The following is a 21,588-nucleotide window of genomic DNA, read 5'->3' on the forward strand; positions in this document are numbered from 1 at the left end:
ACTATTTTAAACCACAAAAACTAAAAGACAATTTACTACGATTTTCTTTAGTACTTTTTTATTAGTTCAAATCGATATTTTATTTTCCTTTTTATACACTCTTTTATGTGTTTCTCTCTTTTTTGTATACCATATACATATATAGATTTTTTTCGAAAGTTTTGTGGGCTTCGGTTGTAGAAAAACTTAAAAAGTTTCTTTAAAATATATAAACTTCTTGTCATAAAATTAAATACCTCTTTAAAGTTGTTTTAGAAAAGACCTAACTAAAAACTATGAACATAGCACATTGTAAACATGTTTGTGTAGTGCAGCCATAAATATTGTATGGTATGTTTGTAATATAATAATAGGGGAATATAAGATTGTTAAATAAGAAAATAGGCATTACAACTACGGGTAAAATTCTAGCACATGATATATGAATTTGGGTTCTGCCGCTCCTTTCTTTAAAAATAGAATTAAACTGAGTTTGGCTTGCATATTGCCCTTTACGTTATGTAATGTGGTTTGCTTGGTTAGCTTTCGTGTTGTATATATGTAAACATATATGTGTTATATTATGGTTATCTTACGACTATATGGACTCTTATCTGCCCTTATTCATGTTGCATCTGCACTCGATATAAGCTTTAACAATTATGGTTGCCGCGCGCGGACTGAAAATTATATAGAAAAACAAAAACTACATACATCTGCATAGCTCAAACTATTTACATTGGACAGCTTTTCGAGGGTCTGAGAACGCCAGAAATGATTTGTGGATGGTGTTTAAATTATTTGTCGGTATGTCTATGTATGGATAGTGTAGTTTTTGTTTCAATCACATGTTTGCACTCCCAACGAAAACGGTGAATAACTTAAGGAAATGTTGTTGATGTTGAAATATTGCCGGTGTTTCATGGTTGGAATAAAGCTCTTTCTGCCCCGAATACCTAGGCATTCTCATCGGTCACGTATATGTAGCCATGCTGCTGCAATATGCTCAAACGCTTCTCCACGGCATCGCGATCTGTTTTAAATATTTATTATTTAGTTATCTATTAAATTATGTTCAGTTGCAGCGACTTACATTTGTTCAGCAGCATTTTGTCCTGCGGATGATTGCACTTTTGCACCAACGAGTGCAGCAGAATATGAGCGGTGTTGTAACGCTCAAAGCAATTCTTGGTGTTCTTTAATAGCTCATCCAAAGCAGCCGCTTGACACTACAATTTTATAGAAAATCAGGCATTAATTAAGGGTTTTATATTATATTATTTTATATAAACTGAATAATTCCATTACTCAAGTACAGTCTGTTACATAGCTTTAGCAACGTTTTCCTTACCATATCCAGCGCATAGTCGTACAGAATCTTGTCCGCCGTAATATTAAATGCATTCGCCTTCTGCAACAGACCGCTGCCATTGAGTCGCTTCGATTCGAACAGCATGCTCCGGTATTTGGCGTTCATGGTGAGCAAAGCTAAGCGAAACCAACAAACATTATAGAAGATCAAGCTATGGATGAAAAAGACTTCAACTTACCATTCTTCACGTTGGACGACGGCTTCAGTTGGCCATTGCGCAGCTGCTGGGAGGCCAGATTCATGCCGGACGAGAGGAGCTGCAGTCCGCGGACGAGCAGCACCAGGCGCTCCGCCCGCTTGCAGTGCTCCGGGGCGTGCGGCGGTATTTGCTGGGCATCCGCCGCCGCAGCTGCTGCTGCTGCCGCCGACTGACTGCCGGCCACCATCAGCGTGGAGAGCGGGGCGCACCGCGAGTCGGCCACCTCCTGGATGCAGTCGGTGAGGGCCAGCACAAAGTTCAGCTTGGAGAGCGTCTCGTTGTGCTCGCGGTCCATCAGCGTCTCCTCCGAGAGCTCTGGGGCCTGGAATGCATGATGTTCGCCACCACCGCCGGCTCCGGTGTCCAGCAGACTGTGCAGCCCACCGGTGGCCCCCAGTTCGGGCAGCGTGAAAGCTCGCGGACCGAGCATGTGGTGCTGGTTGTTGTTCTCCGATCCGCTGCCCGCCGAGCCAATCGATCCCAGGGAGCCCGGAGCCACCAGCATCGTGGGACTGCCCAGGGTGGGCAGCTTGGTGAGCGCTGCGGACGGCAGCACCGGGGAGCTGTTGCCACTGCGGCGCAACGGCGATTGCGAGTGGCCCGGCGACCCCTGCCAGGTGCTCGGAGCATGCGGCGGCGGTGTCTCCGACAGCGATCCGCCCGAGGCGGAACGCATCCGCGTGGGCGGCGTTCCAATGGCAAACTGCACCGCCGGCGGCGAGATCGAGTTGATGTCACTGCTCACACTGCTCTTGCGCTGATCCGGCCGCGGCTGCTTCACGCTAATGGGCTGCGACCGGGGTATCTGCTGGCCGCCCAGAGTGGCCACCGTCAGCGGACCGGAGCCCTGCCTGGCCGGAGAGCCGGCCGCATTGCTGGCCACCTGGCGACGGGCTGGAGCCGGTACTGGCTTCGGCTCCGAAATGGGCAGACTGCTGGGCCGTGGCGGACTGGATTGATTCTGTTGCGGCTGCTGACGCTGCTGGCCAACGGAAGCTGGTTGCGCCTGGGCCTGGGCCAAGCCCTGGCGCTGATCCTCGGGAAGGTTCTTGGGGACCAGGACAAAGTCATCGGAGTCCTCGTGGGAGCTGCACGACCCGCTGTTGTTCTCGCTGTCGCACAGCACACCCACGTTGGTGATGGTGGCACAAATGGCCGGATTGGCCACCACGGAAACTAAAGAAAAGTGAGAAAATAATTTAAAATAATTTAATAAATCTAAAAGGAACTTTTTAACTTTATTAAAAGTGTTATTATTCATTAAGTGCCAAAATATTCATTAATAAATAATAATATTTTTGAATTTATATGTCTAAAATGTTGAAAAAAGTTAAAAGAAATTTAAGTGATAAGAATATTAAAAGGAAAAGTACAAATAATCATTAATAAATATTAATATTTCCCATTTTTATCATGAAATGCTTTATTTGTCATAGTTTTACTTTTAATTAAACCGTTTAAGCTTGTTTTAAAGCCATTAAAAAGTTGTTAAGTAAAGCAGAGTGCTAACTTCTGTATTTGGTTCAACAATTATCACCTCCATTTAGGTGAAGTTTTGTTAAGAGGTGTTAATACTTAAAGAAACCCTCTTTTAAAGGCTTATTTACATACTTGGTAAAGATAAATACAAGTAATCACAATGTGCAACCCCCGATTTGGAAGACCTGCAAGGACACCTACCCGAATTCTCTTCCTCCTGGGCCTCCTGCTCCTCGCGCTCCTTCTGCTGCTGCTCGGCCAGCTTGACCAGCTGCAGTTCCTGCTCCAGCTGCTGCTGCAAGGGGCTCTTGGCCTTGGCAGGCGGCGTTCCGCCCAGCGGTGGCATGTCAACTGCAAGAACAGCACTCTTAGAGACTCGCCGCCGCAGGTTGGCTGCTTGGCTTGGCTCACCTGGCGACGCGGCCGCCTTCTTGCCCTGAAGGAAGCGGTGCACAAAGAAGCTCTCGTACGAGATGCGGTCCTTGGCGTTGCGGCGCAACAGGCACAGCAGCAGATCCCTCAGATCCGGCGACACGCCACTTGGAATTCTTCAAAGAAATCGGGTTAATATTCTCTTCCGGTTGTGAATATATTCAAAGATATCTTACTTTGGCGCCAGATTGGCATTTTGCTCGTAGTAGAACTTCAGTTCGTTGGGCGTTTGTGCATAGAATGGCGCCTTGCCCGTCAAACACTGGTAGACAATCGTTCCCAGCGACCAGAGATCCGCCTTGGAGTCGTACTGCAGCGACATGATCACTTCGGGAGCCTATAAGAACATAAAATGTATATTCAACTTAGATTTCTTCTGGTTTTATGTATGGTTTACTTACCATATACATGGGAGATCCGCACAGAGTGGCTGCCATGGCGCCCTCGTTCAGAAAACGAGCAAACCCGAAATCGGCTAAAATATAAAAAACAGGTTAAGACACATTAGGTAAAGAAAGTACTTTATGGTCTATAACTAAGCAATAACCACTTTATTAAAGAAAACTTAGTAAGTTTGTATAGGTTTTAGCTTTATAGACTTCATTATACCTAAAACCAAACTTTAACTTACCAATTTTGAGGGTTATTTTCGATGGAGCTGGCAATGTCTTGCCATAATTGTGCGATAGCAAAATGTTTTGTGGCTTGAGATCACGATGCACAATTCCTTTGGTATAAAGTGCCTTCATAGCACCAGCTGCAATTAAAGGAAAACAGAATTAAGTTAAGTTCTGAGGATCTTAAAATGTATATGCATTTTTAATGATTATAAATTAAATGATTGGAAATTGGAGTAAAGATTGTTTTCCGGTTAGTTATGGTTAGTTAGTTGGGGTTAAATATCTAGATATTCCGATCTTACCTAGTTGCACGAGGAAAAGTCTAACGGTATCCTCGCTCAGCGTCCCCTTAACACTTAGATAGTCCGCCAAGTCGCCACCATTACAGTACTGTAAAGAGAAAGTCACACAAGAAAAAAGAGTGAGAAGAGCTAAGTGGAAAATTCAATTAAGAGAGCTTCCTCCCCAAACCCCAGTCAAGAGTTCAGTGCGCAAATAAATCTTCTCGGACCCCAAAGACCCCAATAAGACCTCATAGTAAAATGCGACCCATGCAAATGAATTAAGTCCAATCAGTGCGAAAATGCAAGAGTCCCGAGATTCAGTCGGCATTTCCATCGTCGGTATTTCGCCTTCCAGCTGCCCTGCTTTTGTCAAAACCGCAGACAATCATAGAAAACGGCAAGGTCAAAGCGAATATGATTTATGGCAATTTTCTAAATCAAAAACTGGAATTAGGGAAATATGTTTATGGATCAGCAGCCAGCTGCTTTTTCTTTTGTCGTTTATCTAACAAAAGTTCTGTTCCGGTTTATTTCGTCGGCAGTGATAATAAAGAAATAGGAAAAAATTTGCTGAAAGAGATTCAGCAATTTAAGGGGGTAATACCCTTGGGCACTTTTTTACTATTTATCCAAATTAATATAGAATTTTTTCTCATTTTTTAAGAAAGCTTTAAGACCTTAAAATTGATTTATGCCAGTGCAACACAGCTTTAAACAATAAATTGTATAAGCAACCCTCGGCAAAATGTAAATGAAGAGAACCCCTGTCTCTCCAAAATTCCGTCATATTGGACTGAGCGTGTTGCCAAAAAGGATTTGCGATTTTTTGACCTTGAGGCCGCCAATCAAAGACATGTCTATAGTATTGCACACGTACACACAGCCAAAATCCACACAGCAATATGTGTGCCGAGCATTTTTATGGATTTTTTGTTTTCCATGAGAAAATATATGGACCACTTACAATTTAATGAGCAAACAAAGCCAGCAATGGCAGCAACAACACAAACATTAGGCAATTAAACAGCCAAATTGAAATGACAAAAGATTTCACTTCACTCGCTTTTTGTGAAAACACAAAAACCCAGAAGAGAGGCGAAGAGAAAAGAACATTAAAAAAGTCATTGACATGTAGAGTGACATCAGGCAATTGCAATATATTAATATAAAAGTAAAAGTTTAAACAAAATGGGGAAACACTCCCTATGCGGACGGTTTTTTTTTTTTAATTTTAAATAAAAGCAACACCAGACGAATTTTGAAATTATATTTTTTTCCCGGCAACAAGTGCGCATGAGTCAGCGATTTATTGGAAAATGCACTTGCGTAATTAGGAAATAATGAGTTCAGTGTTTCTTTTTTTCAAGAAATAATAATTAAGAGAGCTTTTAAAAGACAAGAGAATACGCTCTTAAGGCCTCGATTGTATCTCTCGCATTTTTGAGCTCGCCGCTTCTGCGGTTTCCTTCGAAGCTCATTTTCAAAACGACACTCGCACGTATCGCACGGCATCGCGCTGCACGCAGCTCTATTGAAATAACAGACTTTCCAGAAACAAAGTTATCAAAATTTGGTAGTGAAATTGCAAAGCGAAATTACCAATTAAAATAAAACTCCAAAGTGTATTACCCAATTTACCACAAATAAAAATATAAAACATCGCGAGTCATTTGAAGTAAACGCAATGGACTAAAGGTCAACATATTTCTAGGCGATAAAAACAAAGCTTCTATAAGTTGTTCACACAGTAATCCCAACACAAAGAAGCATGAAACGGAATTAAAACAAGAGTTTAACTTAGCACTCGGTGAATAAAGGGGTTTTCATTCAAATATTCAAACAAACTTATCACTCAAATCACGTCTAATTTAATCGGAATGATTCAGCTCGGACATTTGGTGTTTCACTTTTCCAGTAAACTATGTATGTTAATAAATTGCGAATAGACACAATCTGTTATATCAAAAGTAAAGTTCACAGTGATCGCCATTAATTCGAATCTGACAAGTGTGGCATTAATTTTATAATTAAAAGATGAGTTAGCAAATATATAATTCAATACGATATATAATTAATGGACTTATTTTTCTCTTAATCCTTTGAATTACTTTGTTTAAAAAATTTGATTAAACAAGCATTGTCCAATGTATGATGGAATGTTTACTAATTAAGCATAGCCTCTCTTTAATAATCAATACGATGTGATGTAATATTATTTTTAAATTTTTTTTTGTATTTAGTAAATACCTATATATTTATTACAAGTGAAATACTGATTTGGTTTTTTATAAATATTTTGTTTGTTATTTACCAACTATCTAACTTTTGATTAAGACTGTGAAATTGATTTCTATTCTTAATTATTATTACTCTAAATTCTATTTAACTACATTGTTAATTTTTGAACATTAACGTACATTTAATTTCACAATTTATTTACATTAATAATACAATAAATTATGTCAATCAATGTAGTGTTAAAATCAAAACGAAAACCACAATCGAGAGAGAGGGAGGCAGATAGAAATTAAAAACGAGAACTGATAAGATTAGCAATAACGGCTAAACATTAAACAAAACATGGAAGAGATTAAAAAAGAGAGATAGAGGGGAGAGAGAGATAATGTTTTGGCATTCCACTCTCTTAGACCCACACACACACCTGTTTGTTCTTTTCATCGCATTTGTTGGTAAATTATTTTTTGCTCAGTTGAGAGACGACAGCGAGTGGAAAAGTTTGTGCGAGCGGAGTGAAGGTTTCACAATAAATTATTATTATTATTACATTTTTGTCAAAAGTAAACCGGCTAATGCCAATAGAAACAGCTCGTGAAAATATAATTTCAAAAGCAAAACAGAAGAACATTAAAAGTGTAAAGTGGCAAAGCAAAGCAAACAAAAACCTCGGAAAAATTAATCGAATCTATTTTCAGCTTCAAAATATTCACATCAAATTTGGCAAATACGAAGAAAATGAAATTAAATCCCATAGATAAACACAAATATTAACAACCCTGAACACGCAGTGAAAACAAAAACTAAACAAATAACAATAAACAAACAATAAATAATAATGCACGTGTATTACAAGTTTGGATTACTCTTAATATTTTTGCTAAGCGTAAGGTAAAAATCAAAATCCAATAAATATTTACCGGTTACGATGTGTTTTAAACAAACAATTTGAAATTCTTATTGGGCTCGGAAAAGTAATACATTTATTTATATAAAAACGAAAGAATAAAGACAAGGGGCAAAGTTTCCGTTGAGCAACATTCGTAATGATTAATTCACTCAAATCGAAATAACGACAGGTGAACCTGAATAACGGGACTTTGACCCGCTCACCACTGAGATATCAATGCCGAATGAAATACTCACGCATGGGGTTATAAAAAAAATAGCAACTTTTTTTTACTGATAGTCCACGGCAACAGCTCTTAATTGCCGCTTATTATATATAGGTTGCATAAATTTACACTCTACGTTATCGTACCACACAATCAGATAAAAATAATAACAATCCCCGGTTGCCCGAAAATTTATACTGTTTTTCCTTATCAAATTTGTTTGGTCACCGGTTCGAATTTCTCTACCAATATCGAACCATTCAAAGAGCTGAAATTTACAACTGTCTTGGTTTTTCTGTTTTATAGTTAAACCCATTTATGACTCAGATTTGTTTTAGCCATTTCCCATTTTGGTCTTTTACACCGAAGAAAAATATAACTTTTTTACCGTTATATTAAGATATAAAAATTTAATTTAAATTGAGCTCAATAATCCGTTATATTTGCCAATTAACATAGAGCATAATTAAATGTGATACAAAATAATATATTTGATTTCAGAATTGTTTGAGTAAATCACGAATATTTATCTTGTGTATTTAACAACTTTTTCCTATTGATTTTTAGACCTTTTAGGCTCTTTCAGCCACTTCAAGTTAAATGTCAAAGTAGAGTGCTTTTGAGTGCGCCGCTTCCAATTTTAGTCATTTGACTTCAAGTAGTCAAGGGAATTGCGTTGACTAGGTCGTCACGCTTAGTTACAGTTTAGAAATCTTTCGTAATAGACATTAGCTTTAATGAGCTTAAGCTTGAAGTCATTTCGGTTACGTTCGATTTTTATATCTTTATTAGCCAGTAGGAATCTATCAATAAATGCATTTCTTATCAGCACTTTGCGGAACCAAACTCGTGAACAACTATATCTTCGGTTCTATAAAGTCGTTTACCCTGTCAAAAATAGCACTTTTATGACCTGACGAGTATCATTGAAACTTTACTCAAAAGTCACGCAATTGAAGAGAATTCCAAATGGCAGTTTTAAGACACACTTGAACTACTCTACCACCCGAATCCCACCTCTTTTCATACATTTGCCAGAACCGAAGTCGTATAAAGCAGGATAACGAACGATTTAGAATCAGGCGAGCCAAGTCGAATAAGGAAAGAGGGGTTACAAATCACAGCAAAAAAAACAAAACATATAAAAGTGAGAGTAAACGAAATCGCGAAAAAAAACCGGTCAAGTTGTCTCTTTTGCCATGAAGTAAACGGGTTTCGGCTGTTTCTTTTTTACTAAAGTATCTACAGTACGTTTCAGAAATGTTAGACCGTTTAAAAGAATAAAGTTATTCATTTATATTTCTTTTTTTTATTTGTATACAAATTATAAAAAAAAAATCTGTATTTGTTTCAGCATCAAACAACACCAAAAATAAAAGTAAAACTATTACATATTAGACAGTTAGCTTCTCAAAATTAATTTGCATAAATGTATAAGTTATTATTTTGACCACTGCTGTATAGAAAAATGTTTTCTCACATATGTCGGTATATTCATTCATGCTCTTTCGTGGAGCAAACATAAACAAAAGCGCATAATGATAGTGGGGAAAACGAACGTTTCTGTGTATGACTATGGCGTGGCTATGGCAAAATAGGTCAAGAGCGTTTTCAGGACAAATTAGCGAGGTGTGTTCGCCGTCAAGACGTGAATGATGTAAGCACACTCTACTTAGAACCGGCAATCTAAAGCCAAATATTGACAATTTTGGGTTTTTGGTAAAACCACATTACAAATTCGTCAAGTAATTGCTTAAATTGAATTGCGAATTCAGTTGGAATATAATTGCCGCTAAGCAATAAATGATGAGAATTGTTTTGAAATTTAATGATTTAAAAGTACTTTAGAACTGAGAGTAATAAGATATTGCTTGTTTACACTGGTCCCTAATAAGTATAAATTTAAAATGCAATTTTCCAGCATTAGCCACACAAATGCCGCTCCAGCGGGCAGTGAGGAGGCAAAACGATCGCCCAGTTCCGGCGAGGACTATGATTATAGTGACGATGATTACAGCGAGATAACGAAAGGCGATGAAGCGCCGGAGACAGCAGAAAATAGACTGATGCCACAATCATCCTCCACATCGACCACCACCACATTTCGACCAATATTTAGTGAGTTAAATTATGTGAAAATAAGACCAGAAGAGTAAGAGTGAATTATTTTACAGGTATACCACGACGCAGCAACCATGTCCTGGAGCCCAGCTGCCCGCGCAACTGTCTTTGCATGGAGGACTTTAAATACGTTCAGTGTGCGAATGCCCATCTAACCCATGTGCCCCTGGACTTGCCCAAAACGGCGGCCATCATCGATCTGAGCCACAATGTAATTGCCGAACTGAGGCCAGAGGATTTCGCCAATCTTTCCCGAGCGGTGGAAATTAATCTGAATCACAACTTAATCAGTCACATAGATAAGGAGGTGAGTTTTAAAGAAAACCCAACCATGAAAGTTTTCAATAACCCTATATTAATAATTGATTTCCCAATTTTAGGTCTTCCAAGGCTCGGAACGTTTGCAACGCCTGCGGTTGACCAACAACCGACTAACCAAAATCGATCCCAACACATTTTCGGCCGCCAAAGAACTAACCCTACTCGATTTGAGCAATAATTCCATAACCCAACGCCTCGATGGATCCTTTTTGAACCTGCCCGATTTGGTGGAGTTCAGTTGCAGCAATTGCAGTTGGACGGAATTGCCGGAGCAGACGTTCGAGAACATGAGTGCCCTGCAAATACTCCGCTTGAGCAAGAACGATTTCAAACAGGTGAGAATCGAGCGCCAAAAGTGCGATAACACTATCGTTATCGGAGCACTATCGTTTTATCGATAGTTGGCGCAGCTCCAAAACAGCTGTGTTTGCGATGCCACATATGTAGTTGTCCCGCTCACGCTTTTTCTATTCAACAGCAAATCAATACGAAAGCTTTTACGCCGCTAACAAAAATAATTAAACTAAAGCTGCCAGAGCTGGAGCAGAAGAATATCGAGGAGCTGTGTAATCTGTTGCCCTCAATTGACACCATAAGTTTCCTCCACTTCGACATCAGTTGCTATGAATTTGTGCTGGGCACCTCCTTCAACGAGAGTCTGATTTTTCCCACGGAGACGCCGATAAAGAAGATTTCCGGTCTTCCCATCGTGGCCACTACTACTCCAAAGCCAGCTACAACCACGCCTGCACCGCCCAGAACTGGTGAGATCTTTAAGCAATAACCCATTATATTATGTCTGATCTTGCTAACGTGGCGTTTTCCATCTTAATCCCACACAGCCACTCGCAATCGCGGAAAAATGGACAACAGCACAGAGTTGGCTAAGGCGGCAATCCTGAGTTCCGCGACCAACAGCAGTGGCGTTAGTGTGGAATCACCTGGGGAGTCGAAGACCAACCAGGTGGAGATCTCCCCGGAGACTATCAACACGCTGCTCATCTGTAAGTACATCTTTTGCTTAAAACTTAAATTTGAATAACTCAAACTCCTATTAATAATTTGTAAAATGCATTAATGAACTCAAATTAAAGAAAGCTATGTGTAAAACAACTGTATCTATAATATTTTGTAATCGTAATCTTAAAGTTACCTTTCATTCAATTTTATTATTAATCGAATTAAAGGCTTAACCTTTAACATAAAACAGTGATAAATGAAGTGATCGGTTGAGTTATGCAAATTTGACTTTAATTTTTGTATATCTTACTAATTTGTTAAATCTTTCTATTCAGGCATCATGACTTTGGCCGTCATTGGCATCGTCATCGGCCTCATTTGCCGCAAGGACATTGGCGGCATCAAAACCAAATGCTGCCGCACTAGCAAACCAGAGCCAAAGGATCAGGTCCATCCCACTGAGGAGATACCATTGAATAAGCTAGCCTAAGAAAACTTCCCAAAAACAAACACCAAAACAAAGAAAGAAGAAAAGAGAATCATATTCCTCCAGTTTTGCGAACAAATTCCATATTGTCGGCATTTTTGATAGATTATAAATAGGTATATCGTCGTGAATATGTATATGGCTAATTAGTTTACTACTTTGACTCGGTTTTCAACTATCGTGACACCTAATTGTAGTTTCTATTACATTGTTTGCCCGCACAAAAGCTACCAGGAAATGAGTTCCCGCAATCCGATGTTAGATTATAGTTTTTAGTCGGAGTAGGTTAAGCAGCCTAGTCGCCTATCGTTCTTTTCTTTAATGAGAACTCGGCTAATGGGATCCCACACAAGCCCCTGGCACTTAACTAGGTTTAGTTTCAAACGAAATTTCCCTCGCCACAATTAAATTAATAGATACTTTAGTTCTTAGCCTTAGACTTTTGCCAAAATACAATAAAAGTAATTATTGTAAATAGACGAAAAGCAGGAATGTGTTTTTATGTAAAATATTGGAATAAGTTAAGATATTATTGTGGGTAAGTTTGTTAAAACGTATAAATTGGTAAACGCGTTTGCAATTCCCTAAAACACAACACCTGGTAGCTTCGATTGTTATCCCAACCTCTTCCTATCACAGACTTATCCTCGGACAACAAAAATATGCCCCGAATAAACACATCGTAAAATATTGGCAAGATAAATAAACAAATCAGAAGAGCCAAAGTAGCCAGTAATGGTGGGAAAAGCGGGGTGGCATAACACGTGGCCGCAGAACCAATAAATATTCATCAACAACACAAAAACGAACTGATTATATTCCGGGGAATGGCGGACTGCTCTCCGTCTCCCCGGTGGCAAACAAATTAGAATACAGAGCAAACAAGGCAAATGGGGCCAAAGTCAGGCGAGCGACTATGTACCAACTACTACAATAAACAGCAGATGAAACGAAACACTCCCTTCCTATCGCTTTTTACCCCCATCAGCTTGATTTTGCTCCACCTATGCCGATGACATGCAATCGTGTGGCCACAACAATGTGGCGTTGGTAGGCAAACTGAAAACTAAACAAACACGAAAGATTGGGCTTTCGATCTACGTTCGAACTTTTTTAAAAACACTACCTTGAAATACTATCTTTTCGTTGAGTATTTAGGCTAGGAAAGACATTACAAACATATGTGATGTACGCAATTTAGTAAATATCTTTTAGAGAACATTAAATGTTTTAAAAAAAACTTAATATACGTTGCATAGAATGTGTACTCATCAAAAAAATAGCCCTCTATTCAAATTGTAATTTAATTCAAGACTGGGCTAATTTGAAAATTAACAAATATTATTCTGATCTTATCTGATAAAAATTGATCTTTTGAATATCTTTTAAATTGCAATTTCTATGCATTAAATACATATGTTATTTAACAACTCAACTAACCCTATTTCAAGGGTATTCATAAGAAAACAACACTATCCAAAATCTTATCAGTAAAAATGCTCGCCAAAGCAAGCTGATTCTCGTGCCACGAGCATTTGACCTAATTTCAAGATAATAGATGGTATATAAACACTGAACGCTAAAAGCATGCAAACACCTGTAGGCCAAATTGAGTTGAACAAACTTGAGATTAAACAGATAGGTATCCAATGAGCTCTTGAATTGGTGTAAATTAAGAAAATGCGTATTAACACAAACGGAAAACGAAAGGCCACAAAAAAGTATAAAGAAAACCAAACAAAATAAGTAAGCCTTCCAAATTATTGAACTTAAAATTACTAGTCTGGCTATACATTTAAAAACTATATTTCCCCTGTTAATTTGTTTACTACCCACATTACCTGGCTATAATAATCCTATTACAATTTAAAGTTTGTTAGCCCAGGAGCTGTCAGTTAATATTTAAGCATTTCAATTGAGTGCATAGGTGAGAAGCAGCCATTCGGCGCAAAACGCTTTTACCATTCTATTCGCACTTTATTTTTGTATACGAATTCGTTTCGCAACTTCCGCAATCAATGGCGTAGCAATTTGGTCAAGAGAAGGAGGTCTGTAGAAGGTGGAGGTGGGAACTTTGGGGAGGGAGAATGACGTGGAACTGGCCGACGTGCACATTGCTTTGCAATTCCCATCCGATATCAAATGGACTGACTCACACACGTTTTAGCCATAAAAGCATTACATATTTATGAACTTCTCGCTTCGCTATGCGGTTATTTTAATGTTGTTAAATGGCGAAACTCACCTCCATGACCAGGCTAACGCAATCCTGGGACTCCTTGCAGTCCAGTAGAGCCACCACGTTTTCATGGTGAAGTTCGGTGAGCTCCTTCAGGATCTTGATCTCCTTCCCCAGCAGATTCTGCGTCTTCAGTTGTCCCTTCTTCGTGATGCACTTAATCGCCACCGGCATGTGTTTCTGTAACAGAGGAAGCGAAACGTTTCATTAATATTCAATTTAGGGTTACTCACTTCACAGTCATTGAACGGCTAACCCAATTACAAGCCAAAGTCAGCGAAATGACTCAATTTATTTGCAGGGGAATTTCATTTGCACAATACTGGCAAATCAAAACACTGAATGGATAAACGTTTTCCCATTTAAATTTGTTTTGAATTTCGACCACAAAGGAATGTTGTTGTGAATGGCATATATAAAGTGTTTATTAACAAAATAATAACATGTTGTTTCGGTCATTAACTTTAAAACCAATTTAAATCTTAACTTATTTTTTTTGGTTCTTTTGATATGTGTTTAAATTTATTTATAAGGTTTTAAAGTTTTAAAATATATCAGAAAGACATCACGTTTGTAATGCTATTTTTCTTAACAATTCTAATTTTAATATACATTAAATACAAATATATTTTTTTTTGGCACAAACCACTACCTAACTTTTGTGAAATGCGAATAGAAAGGCTCTCTTTAAACAAATCCCTATAATTACTATTTTGATTTTTCTGTTCTTTATGTTGTTGACCTCGCCTTCTCACGGAGTTCCTCTCCTTTAATCTAAAACCCATAATCTTCGCATCCAGCTGCTGCCATAAATTTGCCTTCCAAATGTTTACATTCTCCTTGAGCAAATGTCTTTGGCTTGCTTCAATTAGCACGCACTGAAACAGGAAAATGCGGGAAATGCAAATACCCCGATCTCAAAAACGAGGGCCCCTCAACACGTTGGAGGGTCCCGCTCGGTTAAATGTTATTATTAGATACGCAAAAACGCATTCAACCGGCGGCCAGACAAAAGGGGGAGGGGCAGGCCCGTAATTGCGGTGAATAAGATTGTTTACTCGAGCGCGCGAGTGACGAACATGGCCCGGACTTGCAGGCCCACCAGCTAACGGGCTGAACTGAGTTGAGTTGAGTTAACCGGTTAAATCGCACCACTGATAAGACCGATGTCGTTAACTGCACCTCCTCGAAATCCCTCATTTGACTTCCCATGAATGTGGTCAGCTTATTTGCTTTTAACTTAGCAGGTGACAATGACTCTTTGTCTGTGTTTGCTCTTTTCGCCCTCTACCCCTGACTAAAGCCCACAAGAAAAGACGAAAGTGCAAATTTAAACAAGTTTGTCTACTACAAGGAAGCTCAACTCGGATAGTGTCTCTTCTGGTGGGGAAGTGTCGACTGAAATTTATCCTATCCAGAGCTTAAATCATTGTACACAGCGCGTTTTGCTACTTATGATGTCAAACACAAACCTAAGATGCTATAAGTTATGCATGAAAGTTAATTATTAAAATTGGAATTTCTAACAAGTTTCTTTGTGAGAAAAAATTCTAAACCTAAAGAAGGAATTTAAAAGCATTTTTTTTTTTATAAAGAATAAAGATTTTTTTAAGCACTTACTTAAGCATTTTTTACCCAGCAGCATACCTTTCAAACTTACAACTACTAGGTGCAGATATAACCAGACATTCTATAGGTTTCTCTTTAGAATATCGAATCACCTTAGCCGGTGTTCACGCGTTGTTTGAATGGAAATGATAATCGATATGCTCCCAAGCTCATTATCTTTTGCTGTGCATTCGCAGATGTATTTATACAATTTGCATGTTTATTTATTCCTGTTGAGTAAACTGCAATGAATCAAGCAATTCTTGCAGCTACTGACCGATAACAGACTCCTGCACTTTTGTTTGTTTGAGACAATCTTAATGCGAGTTCAACTGCATCTGTTGCCAAGCATCTGGCATTGTTTAATGGGGTATGACCTGTGACTTTGCCGAGATTACAAAAGGCATTTGGACCAGGTCAGTAAGAATAGACAAAGTTACTGGTCGGTAAGATGGTTCGATATTTTAGGGATTTATTAATAAAAATATAGTACGAATGCATATTAAACTATCCCTAAAAAAATCAAAACAAAAAAGCAAGTTAGGTAAATCTTATTCCCTTTTTATTCGGGTTCATTATTTAATTAGTGAAAGTGTAATAAAAAGCTAATTAAAAACGTTGAGTTATTAAACTTTTTGTATGGCACTTGTATCTATATATTTTGTAATTTTAAAAAAACTACCTTTTGAAAATGGAAAGCCATTGTAAAACAATCATGAATGAAATTCACTTAACCCCCTATTTACGACGCTGCTATATATTTAACTTAGCTTTTAGTGTATTTATTTTTAAACAAAAAAGACAGTCTTCTTAAAATCAATCCTTAATGAAATACATTTGAATGAAATTTGTTAAAATAACAATTAGATTTGGTTCTTTTCGTCACTGAATTATATTCTGTTTACCTTCTAGTCTAAGATAATAAAAACGCCTGAGATTAGATTACCCATAAAAACAATTGCGGACATCGTTCAGCGGAAACCGAGCAGTTCTTGACCCAATCACCTCAATCATCCAAGCGCAAGCGAAAACTGTGTCAAAAGCGAATGGGAAAGTTGCCCCACCGCCGCACCTGGTGTGGGGAAAATGGAAAATTAGAGACGAGACCTACGATCCCAATGGATCGCAGCAACTCTTCAAAGTCTCCAGGCCACGGGGTGCAGCATTTGGTTGGATATTTAATCAAACCCGCGCCCAAAATGAGGTTCAACGAACTTCGGAGGCTCGATAAGGCGAAGCAAATTTGTTGTTTTGCGGTGTTTTAGGTGCAATGGCCCCTCAACTAACAACAAGAAAGGAAAACATTTCTTTTGGCCAAAAATAGCTGGCGAAAAATAAAGATAATAATTGCGCAGAAAATGCGAGAAAGAGTGAAGCCAGAGGACAAAAGCGAGCGAAAAAAGTGCAGCACATCATCGTAGGCCAAAGTATCTGTTGGATACAAACAACTTCAACTGGTTTGGCGACTGAAAATGTATCTGCTCGCTGCCGTAAACTTCGTCTACAAATCGCGGAAATTCTCGAATTTTTTTGCGACGCAAAACTTTTATTTCAATACCGCATAATTCACGCCCGATCGGATCACAAGTCAGGCGCTTAATTTATATAGAATACCACCGATCTGGAGCTGAACAAGACAAACTAGTTTGCGTGAGAAATACCTTGGCTAATTCATATGATATGCTGGAAGATGTCTGGCGGCATTTGCTGAATAATTTGAGCGTTAATTTCGATTTGTTTTGGTCTGCACGTGTCTAGCCTGTTGTTCCCACCGTCACGAAATGAAAAGGTTGTTTCGATTTAATAGAGTGGGTTTCTTTTCGATTTCATTGCCCATCATTAGACTTCCGTTTATCTGAATCACTAGGTCTAAGCGATATTTAAACAATTAAACTTGGTGAAACTATTTCCAACATAATAAATACTAAAAGATACTTTTTCAGTTTAATTTCTGACATGTAGAATACATTTATTTAATTTAACTGAAAAAATTTAATTTACATATTTTAATACAGATATTCGTAATAGTTTTGCTAATCATGTTGATAGGGGCCTGTCCAGAAGCTTCATTATAAAATAATTTAAAGCCCCAATCCCTACAGTATTTTAAAATCTAAAAGATTAGATGATTCTCTATCTCAGTTTATAGTTATAGACTTTGTCAAGACGCATTTTCCCAAGCCACATGTATTAAATAAAGTAAAAATGGGGCTACAAAGTCAAATGCAAAATTGCAATTGCATTTTAGCTATGGACAAACAAAACATACGAATATGCACATTGCGCAATGTTAGAAGGGGAGGGTTCTAAAACTACAATAAACATTACACGCTTAGAACGTAATTTTTGCATGATTCCGCCGCCGGCTTGTGCAATTGACGGGCGATAAAACGGAGCGTTCGTTCGTTCGCTGAATTATGGAACACGTGTCGTCTGGATTTCCACATGCCAGCGTATCGGCCAGATAAAGATTGATGAATTCATTCATGGCAAAGGGAAAACTACCAGACGGTACTTAGTACCCTAGCCGCTTGTCATTTATTTTTGGAATCGTATTCAGATCCTCTGTGGCGGATTTCCTTTTCTGTCCGCAAGTGCGAGTATCTTACGGGTGTGTATCTTTTGTCGCTGCACATGCTCGACTATTTTTAGCCAGTTTTCGAAGAGCACGTGCAGGCAAAAGGCACATTTGTGGAGACAAAAATGCCAGGCACTCCGCGATGCCTTGTCCTTCGAGCTGCTTAAGTAACCTAAGTGATTACGGCGGCGTTAAGTCATGGAAAGAAATCGAAAACTGGCGGACCACAAAACCAGTTACTCGAAATGGCCATAAAAGGAAAGACGCGGGAAGTGAACTGAGCTCAACTTGAATTCCTACTGTCGTCAAAGTGCGCTCAAATGGATGAAAACGTTATAAAAATTAGTAGAAACATAACAAAAATACATAACGCCATTGAATGACATTCAATGCATAAAATTAATTTTTTATTAGCCTTTACAGGCACCAATTGGTTTAAAAACTAAACTCAATATATCATGATAATAAATTTTACAATTTATAACTATACCGAAAATTTTTACAAGTTTATTAGTTCCAAATCAGCGTTTGGAACATGTAAGCTAATTTTTTTTAATAGGTATAGGTACTAACAATTTAAAACAAAATTCTTTTATTGGGAACATTTTTCATATAGCAGATGATGACAATGACACATACTTTTAGCTGAAGTAAAAACTGTAAAACCCAATTATTTCCAGATCACTTTGGGATTTTATTGAATGATTAACGATCAGTAACACGAAATGAAAGAAAACAAATCGAAATGAAATCCACAGATCGTTTGTAAAAGGGAGAAAGGCAAGCCATTAACGACGACAAGTTCAAATTGACAGAAAGAGAGGGTCTTACATCATTAAAAAGAGACGAATGCCTGGTCTACGTGTGAATCGATTGTGCCATTGTTATTGCTACTGCCATTGTAGTTGTTGTCACACTGCAGTTGTAATTAATAATGTGATTTCATTTACTGACGAGACGAACTTGAGCAATTTAGAAAAACAAAACAGAAAAAAAAACACAACTGCGTTGATAACAACGTTTTTTCTTTGCTTTGTTGCACTAAAACAAATAAAACAAGATCGGAGGAACAAGAAAAATAATAACAAACCACGCTAAACGATATGTATGAGATAAAATCGGTCGGCATAATCATATGGGAATTCAAGTATTAAAGGAGATAAACACACATTTTGTGTGTAGGTGCGTGTTTTTAATGGATACAGAAAACAGCTGATGCAATAACTGGCAGCTGTTGCTGATTCGAAAAACTTTTCGCTTCGAGCTTTTCAGTTTGCGTGTTTTCTGTTGTTTTGATTTGTTTTGCTTTTTAAAAACTGAATGAAAAATAAACAAATAACCGCCATTCCATATTAATGACCCACCATTTAAGATGTTTTTTTTCGTTTTAACTATTTCAATATATACAAGTTTTGTTTTTTATTGGCAGAGATATGATAAAAGTTGCTTGACCTGCAGCACTTGGCTAACTGGTTAATCTGGTGGCAATTAAATAGGCCTATTATGGGAAACTTAAGTTTATAATATTTAATATTCACAAAAGTTTGTACTGCTAATTTGCAAATAAAAAGCTAAAGGTTTCCAAGGTGCAATTAAAGCGTGCTTAAACAACTATTAAACAATTTGAAGGCAGTGACGATTTAAAAACGTTTTTAATGTTATTTAGTTACTTTTCAATTTGATTACTTTGATCTTCCTCTATTCCAATTGGAATTTCTCCGCCCTTTTGCTGTTCAAAACACGCCTTACAATTGTTTATACTTCATTATTTCTAAGATGACCCTGAAATAGTTCAACACACTTCTAGCGCGAACAAATTGTATATTTATCATACGCAGTGGTGTTTGTGTGTTTTATTTGTATTGCCAGAAGAAATCGCACGTGCGTGTGGCACCAAAATTTTGCTTAGAAATATGGAGAGAGTTTCAACAGAGAGCAATAGAAAAAAAAAACAAAAACGCAAATTTTAAAGAAAACAAAAAAAGGAGCCCTAACAAAAGGGCGTTGATTTCGCTAAGCAATTTACTTGGGTCCGGTACAGTGGGTCAGAATATATTAAAATAATATTAATATTGTTTTGGTTGGGACATTTTGTAATTTAGTTTTTCTGAATACACAAATATTTTTTGTTCATTATTTCCTGAGAATGTTTACAATTTTACAAGTTTATTACTTGCTCGTTGTAAAAATTCAGGTAACATATTGCTAGCATATAATTGCTTTGTGATCTTTTTGAACTTATCTACACATACGCAGGTAGTATTTTTTGAACCAATGCATAACAGAAATGTGGATTTACTTTATTTAATATTTAAAAATTGTAAAGAAGACTTTATTTATTTAATTTAATGGTTTCTGGTATACACAATTTATTATGTTTAGCTGCACTGTGATCAGCTGATTTTCGTTATATATGCGACATTTGGCGAGGGGCATTTGGCTCTTGGCGTTTGCTGCGTGTTTACCTTTGACAATGGCGCATTGTTAATAACTTTGGGGCTTGTTATTGTATTATTTACAAATGCGACCAAGCCCCGCATTAAAATGAAAACAATAACAACGAATGATGGAAAAACAGGTTAATAACATATGACGGAATTGTTGTTGTTTAGGGTTTTGATATCTCTCCCAAGCGAATCCCAAGTTTGGAATTGTGGTTGGAAGAGATTTCCGTTTTGCAGCCTTCTTCCTCTTACCTTGCGATGACGTCCTTTGTAGACGACGGCAAAGGCGCCGTGGCCCAGCATATCCTTGGAGCTATATTCATATTCCCCGACAATATTCATTGCATGCGAATATCCAAAAAGGAGGAGGATGCGACGCCTGGAAGTGCTGCTCTCTCCGTCGCCCGCTCTCTCTTTCTCTTGGACACCCCCTCGCTCTCACACACACACACTTGTTCTTCCCTTCTCTGCTTCCAATTGCAATTGTGGAAAATCAATTTCTTTTCTTTCAGGCAGCCACTAAAAGGGATTTTTTGGCCCCCGACGATCTCTGGCTTTTTCACGTAACACCTCCGTTGAATTTACTGTCCACCTGGCCAGTTGACAATTATCGGGCACTCACTTTAATTTCACTTGTAATTGAATTAAACTGTTCTTTTCCGTGTGTGATTGTGTCGGTTTTTTCAGTGTGGTATTGCTTTTAATTTGCAGTCCCACACTAGCATTCACACACGCACACACACGACTGGATTGATGGCACACACACTCGCAAACACGCACTGTAAGATTTTCTTTTGGTTTTTGGAAAATTTGTCTTTTTGGTCCCAGCGAAAACTTTGCAAAACTCAATTGTCCAACTACTTCGCGAGAGAGACTGGAAAAAGGTAAGACGAAAACACAACTGAGCAAGTCAGTGGTGGTGGGGTTGGCCAGTGTGACCGAAGGCGTCGAGGAGCAATACACCCCCACAGCTGGGAAAATATACTAAACGTAAATAACTCAAAATAAAATGTTTGTTTTGGTTAGATATTTTATTAATAATAACTAAAACTTAAAACTGGTCTTTAATTTAACTTAAGTAATCTATTTGTTGTATAATGGTAATATATAAATTT

The 21,588-nt window shown here is 38.1% G+C and overlaps 2 protein-coding genes across 7 annotated transcripts; one reads left to right on the forward strand and one right to left on the reverse strand.

Annotated features, from left to right (window-relative positions):
• Positions 1-555: 555 nt before the first annotated feature.
• On the reverse strand, positions 556-21,385 carry LOC108146811 (serine/threonine-protein kinase unc-51). Of its 2 annotated transcripts, XM_017272998.2 has the most exons (12): positions 20,726-21,384; positions 13,850-14,023; positions 4,384-4,471; positions 4,093-4,218; positions 3,863-3,936; positions 3,638-3,798; positions 3,441-3,577; positions 3,231-3,380; positions 1,530-2,726; positions 1,331-1,467; positions 1,073-1,208; positions 556-1,012 (listed from the first exon to the last, which is right to left on the reverse strand). In XM_017272998.2, exons 1-12 carry the CDS (start codon positions 20,813-20,815, stop codon positions 936-938), a joined length of 2,547 nt encoding a protein of 848 aa, XP_017128487.2. In that variant the 5' UTR covers positions 20,816-21,384; the 3' UTR covers positions 556-935. The 2 variants fall into 2 exon arrangements, with proteins under 2 accessions (XP_017128487.2, XP_017128486.2); XM_017272997.2 differs by having other exon boundaries at positions 3,231-3,577; positions 20,726-21,385.
• LOC108146812 (keratocan) lies at positions 5,841-12,089 on the forward strand. Of its 5 annotated transcripts, none has more exons than XM_017272999.2 (8): positions 5,841-6,172; positions 7,299-7,491; positions 9,637-9,833; positions 9,890-10,143; positions 10,217-10,492; positions 10,636-10,921; positions 11,000-11,161; positions 11,453-12,089. In XM_017272999.2, exons 2-8 carry the CDS (start codon positions 7,439-7,441, stop codon positions 11,605-11,607), a joined length of 1,383 nt encoding a protein of 460 aa, XP_017128488.1. In that variant the 5' UTR covers positions 5,841-6,172; positions 7,299-7,438; the 3' UTR covers positions 11,608-12,089. The 5 variants fall into 5 exon arrangements, with proteins under 5 accessions (XP_017128488.1, XP_017128489.1, XP_017128491.1 ...); XM_017273000.2 differs by having other exon boundaries at positions 5,841-6,060; XM_017273002.2 differs by having other exon boundaries at positions 5,921-5,938.
• Positions 21,386-21,588: the final 203 nt, after the last annotated feature.

Source organism: Drosophila elegans, unplaced genomic scaffold, assembly GCF_018152505.1.
Source record: "Drosophila elegans isolate 14027-0461.03 unplaced genomic scaffold, ASM1815250v1 contig_208, whole genome shotgun sequence".
NCBI classification, from domain to species: domain Eukaryota; kingdom Metazoa; phylum Arthropoda; class Insecta; order Diptera; family Drosophilidae; genus Drosophila; species Drosophila elegans.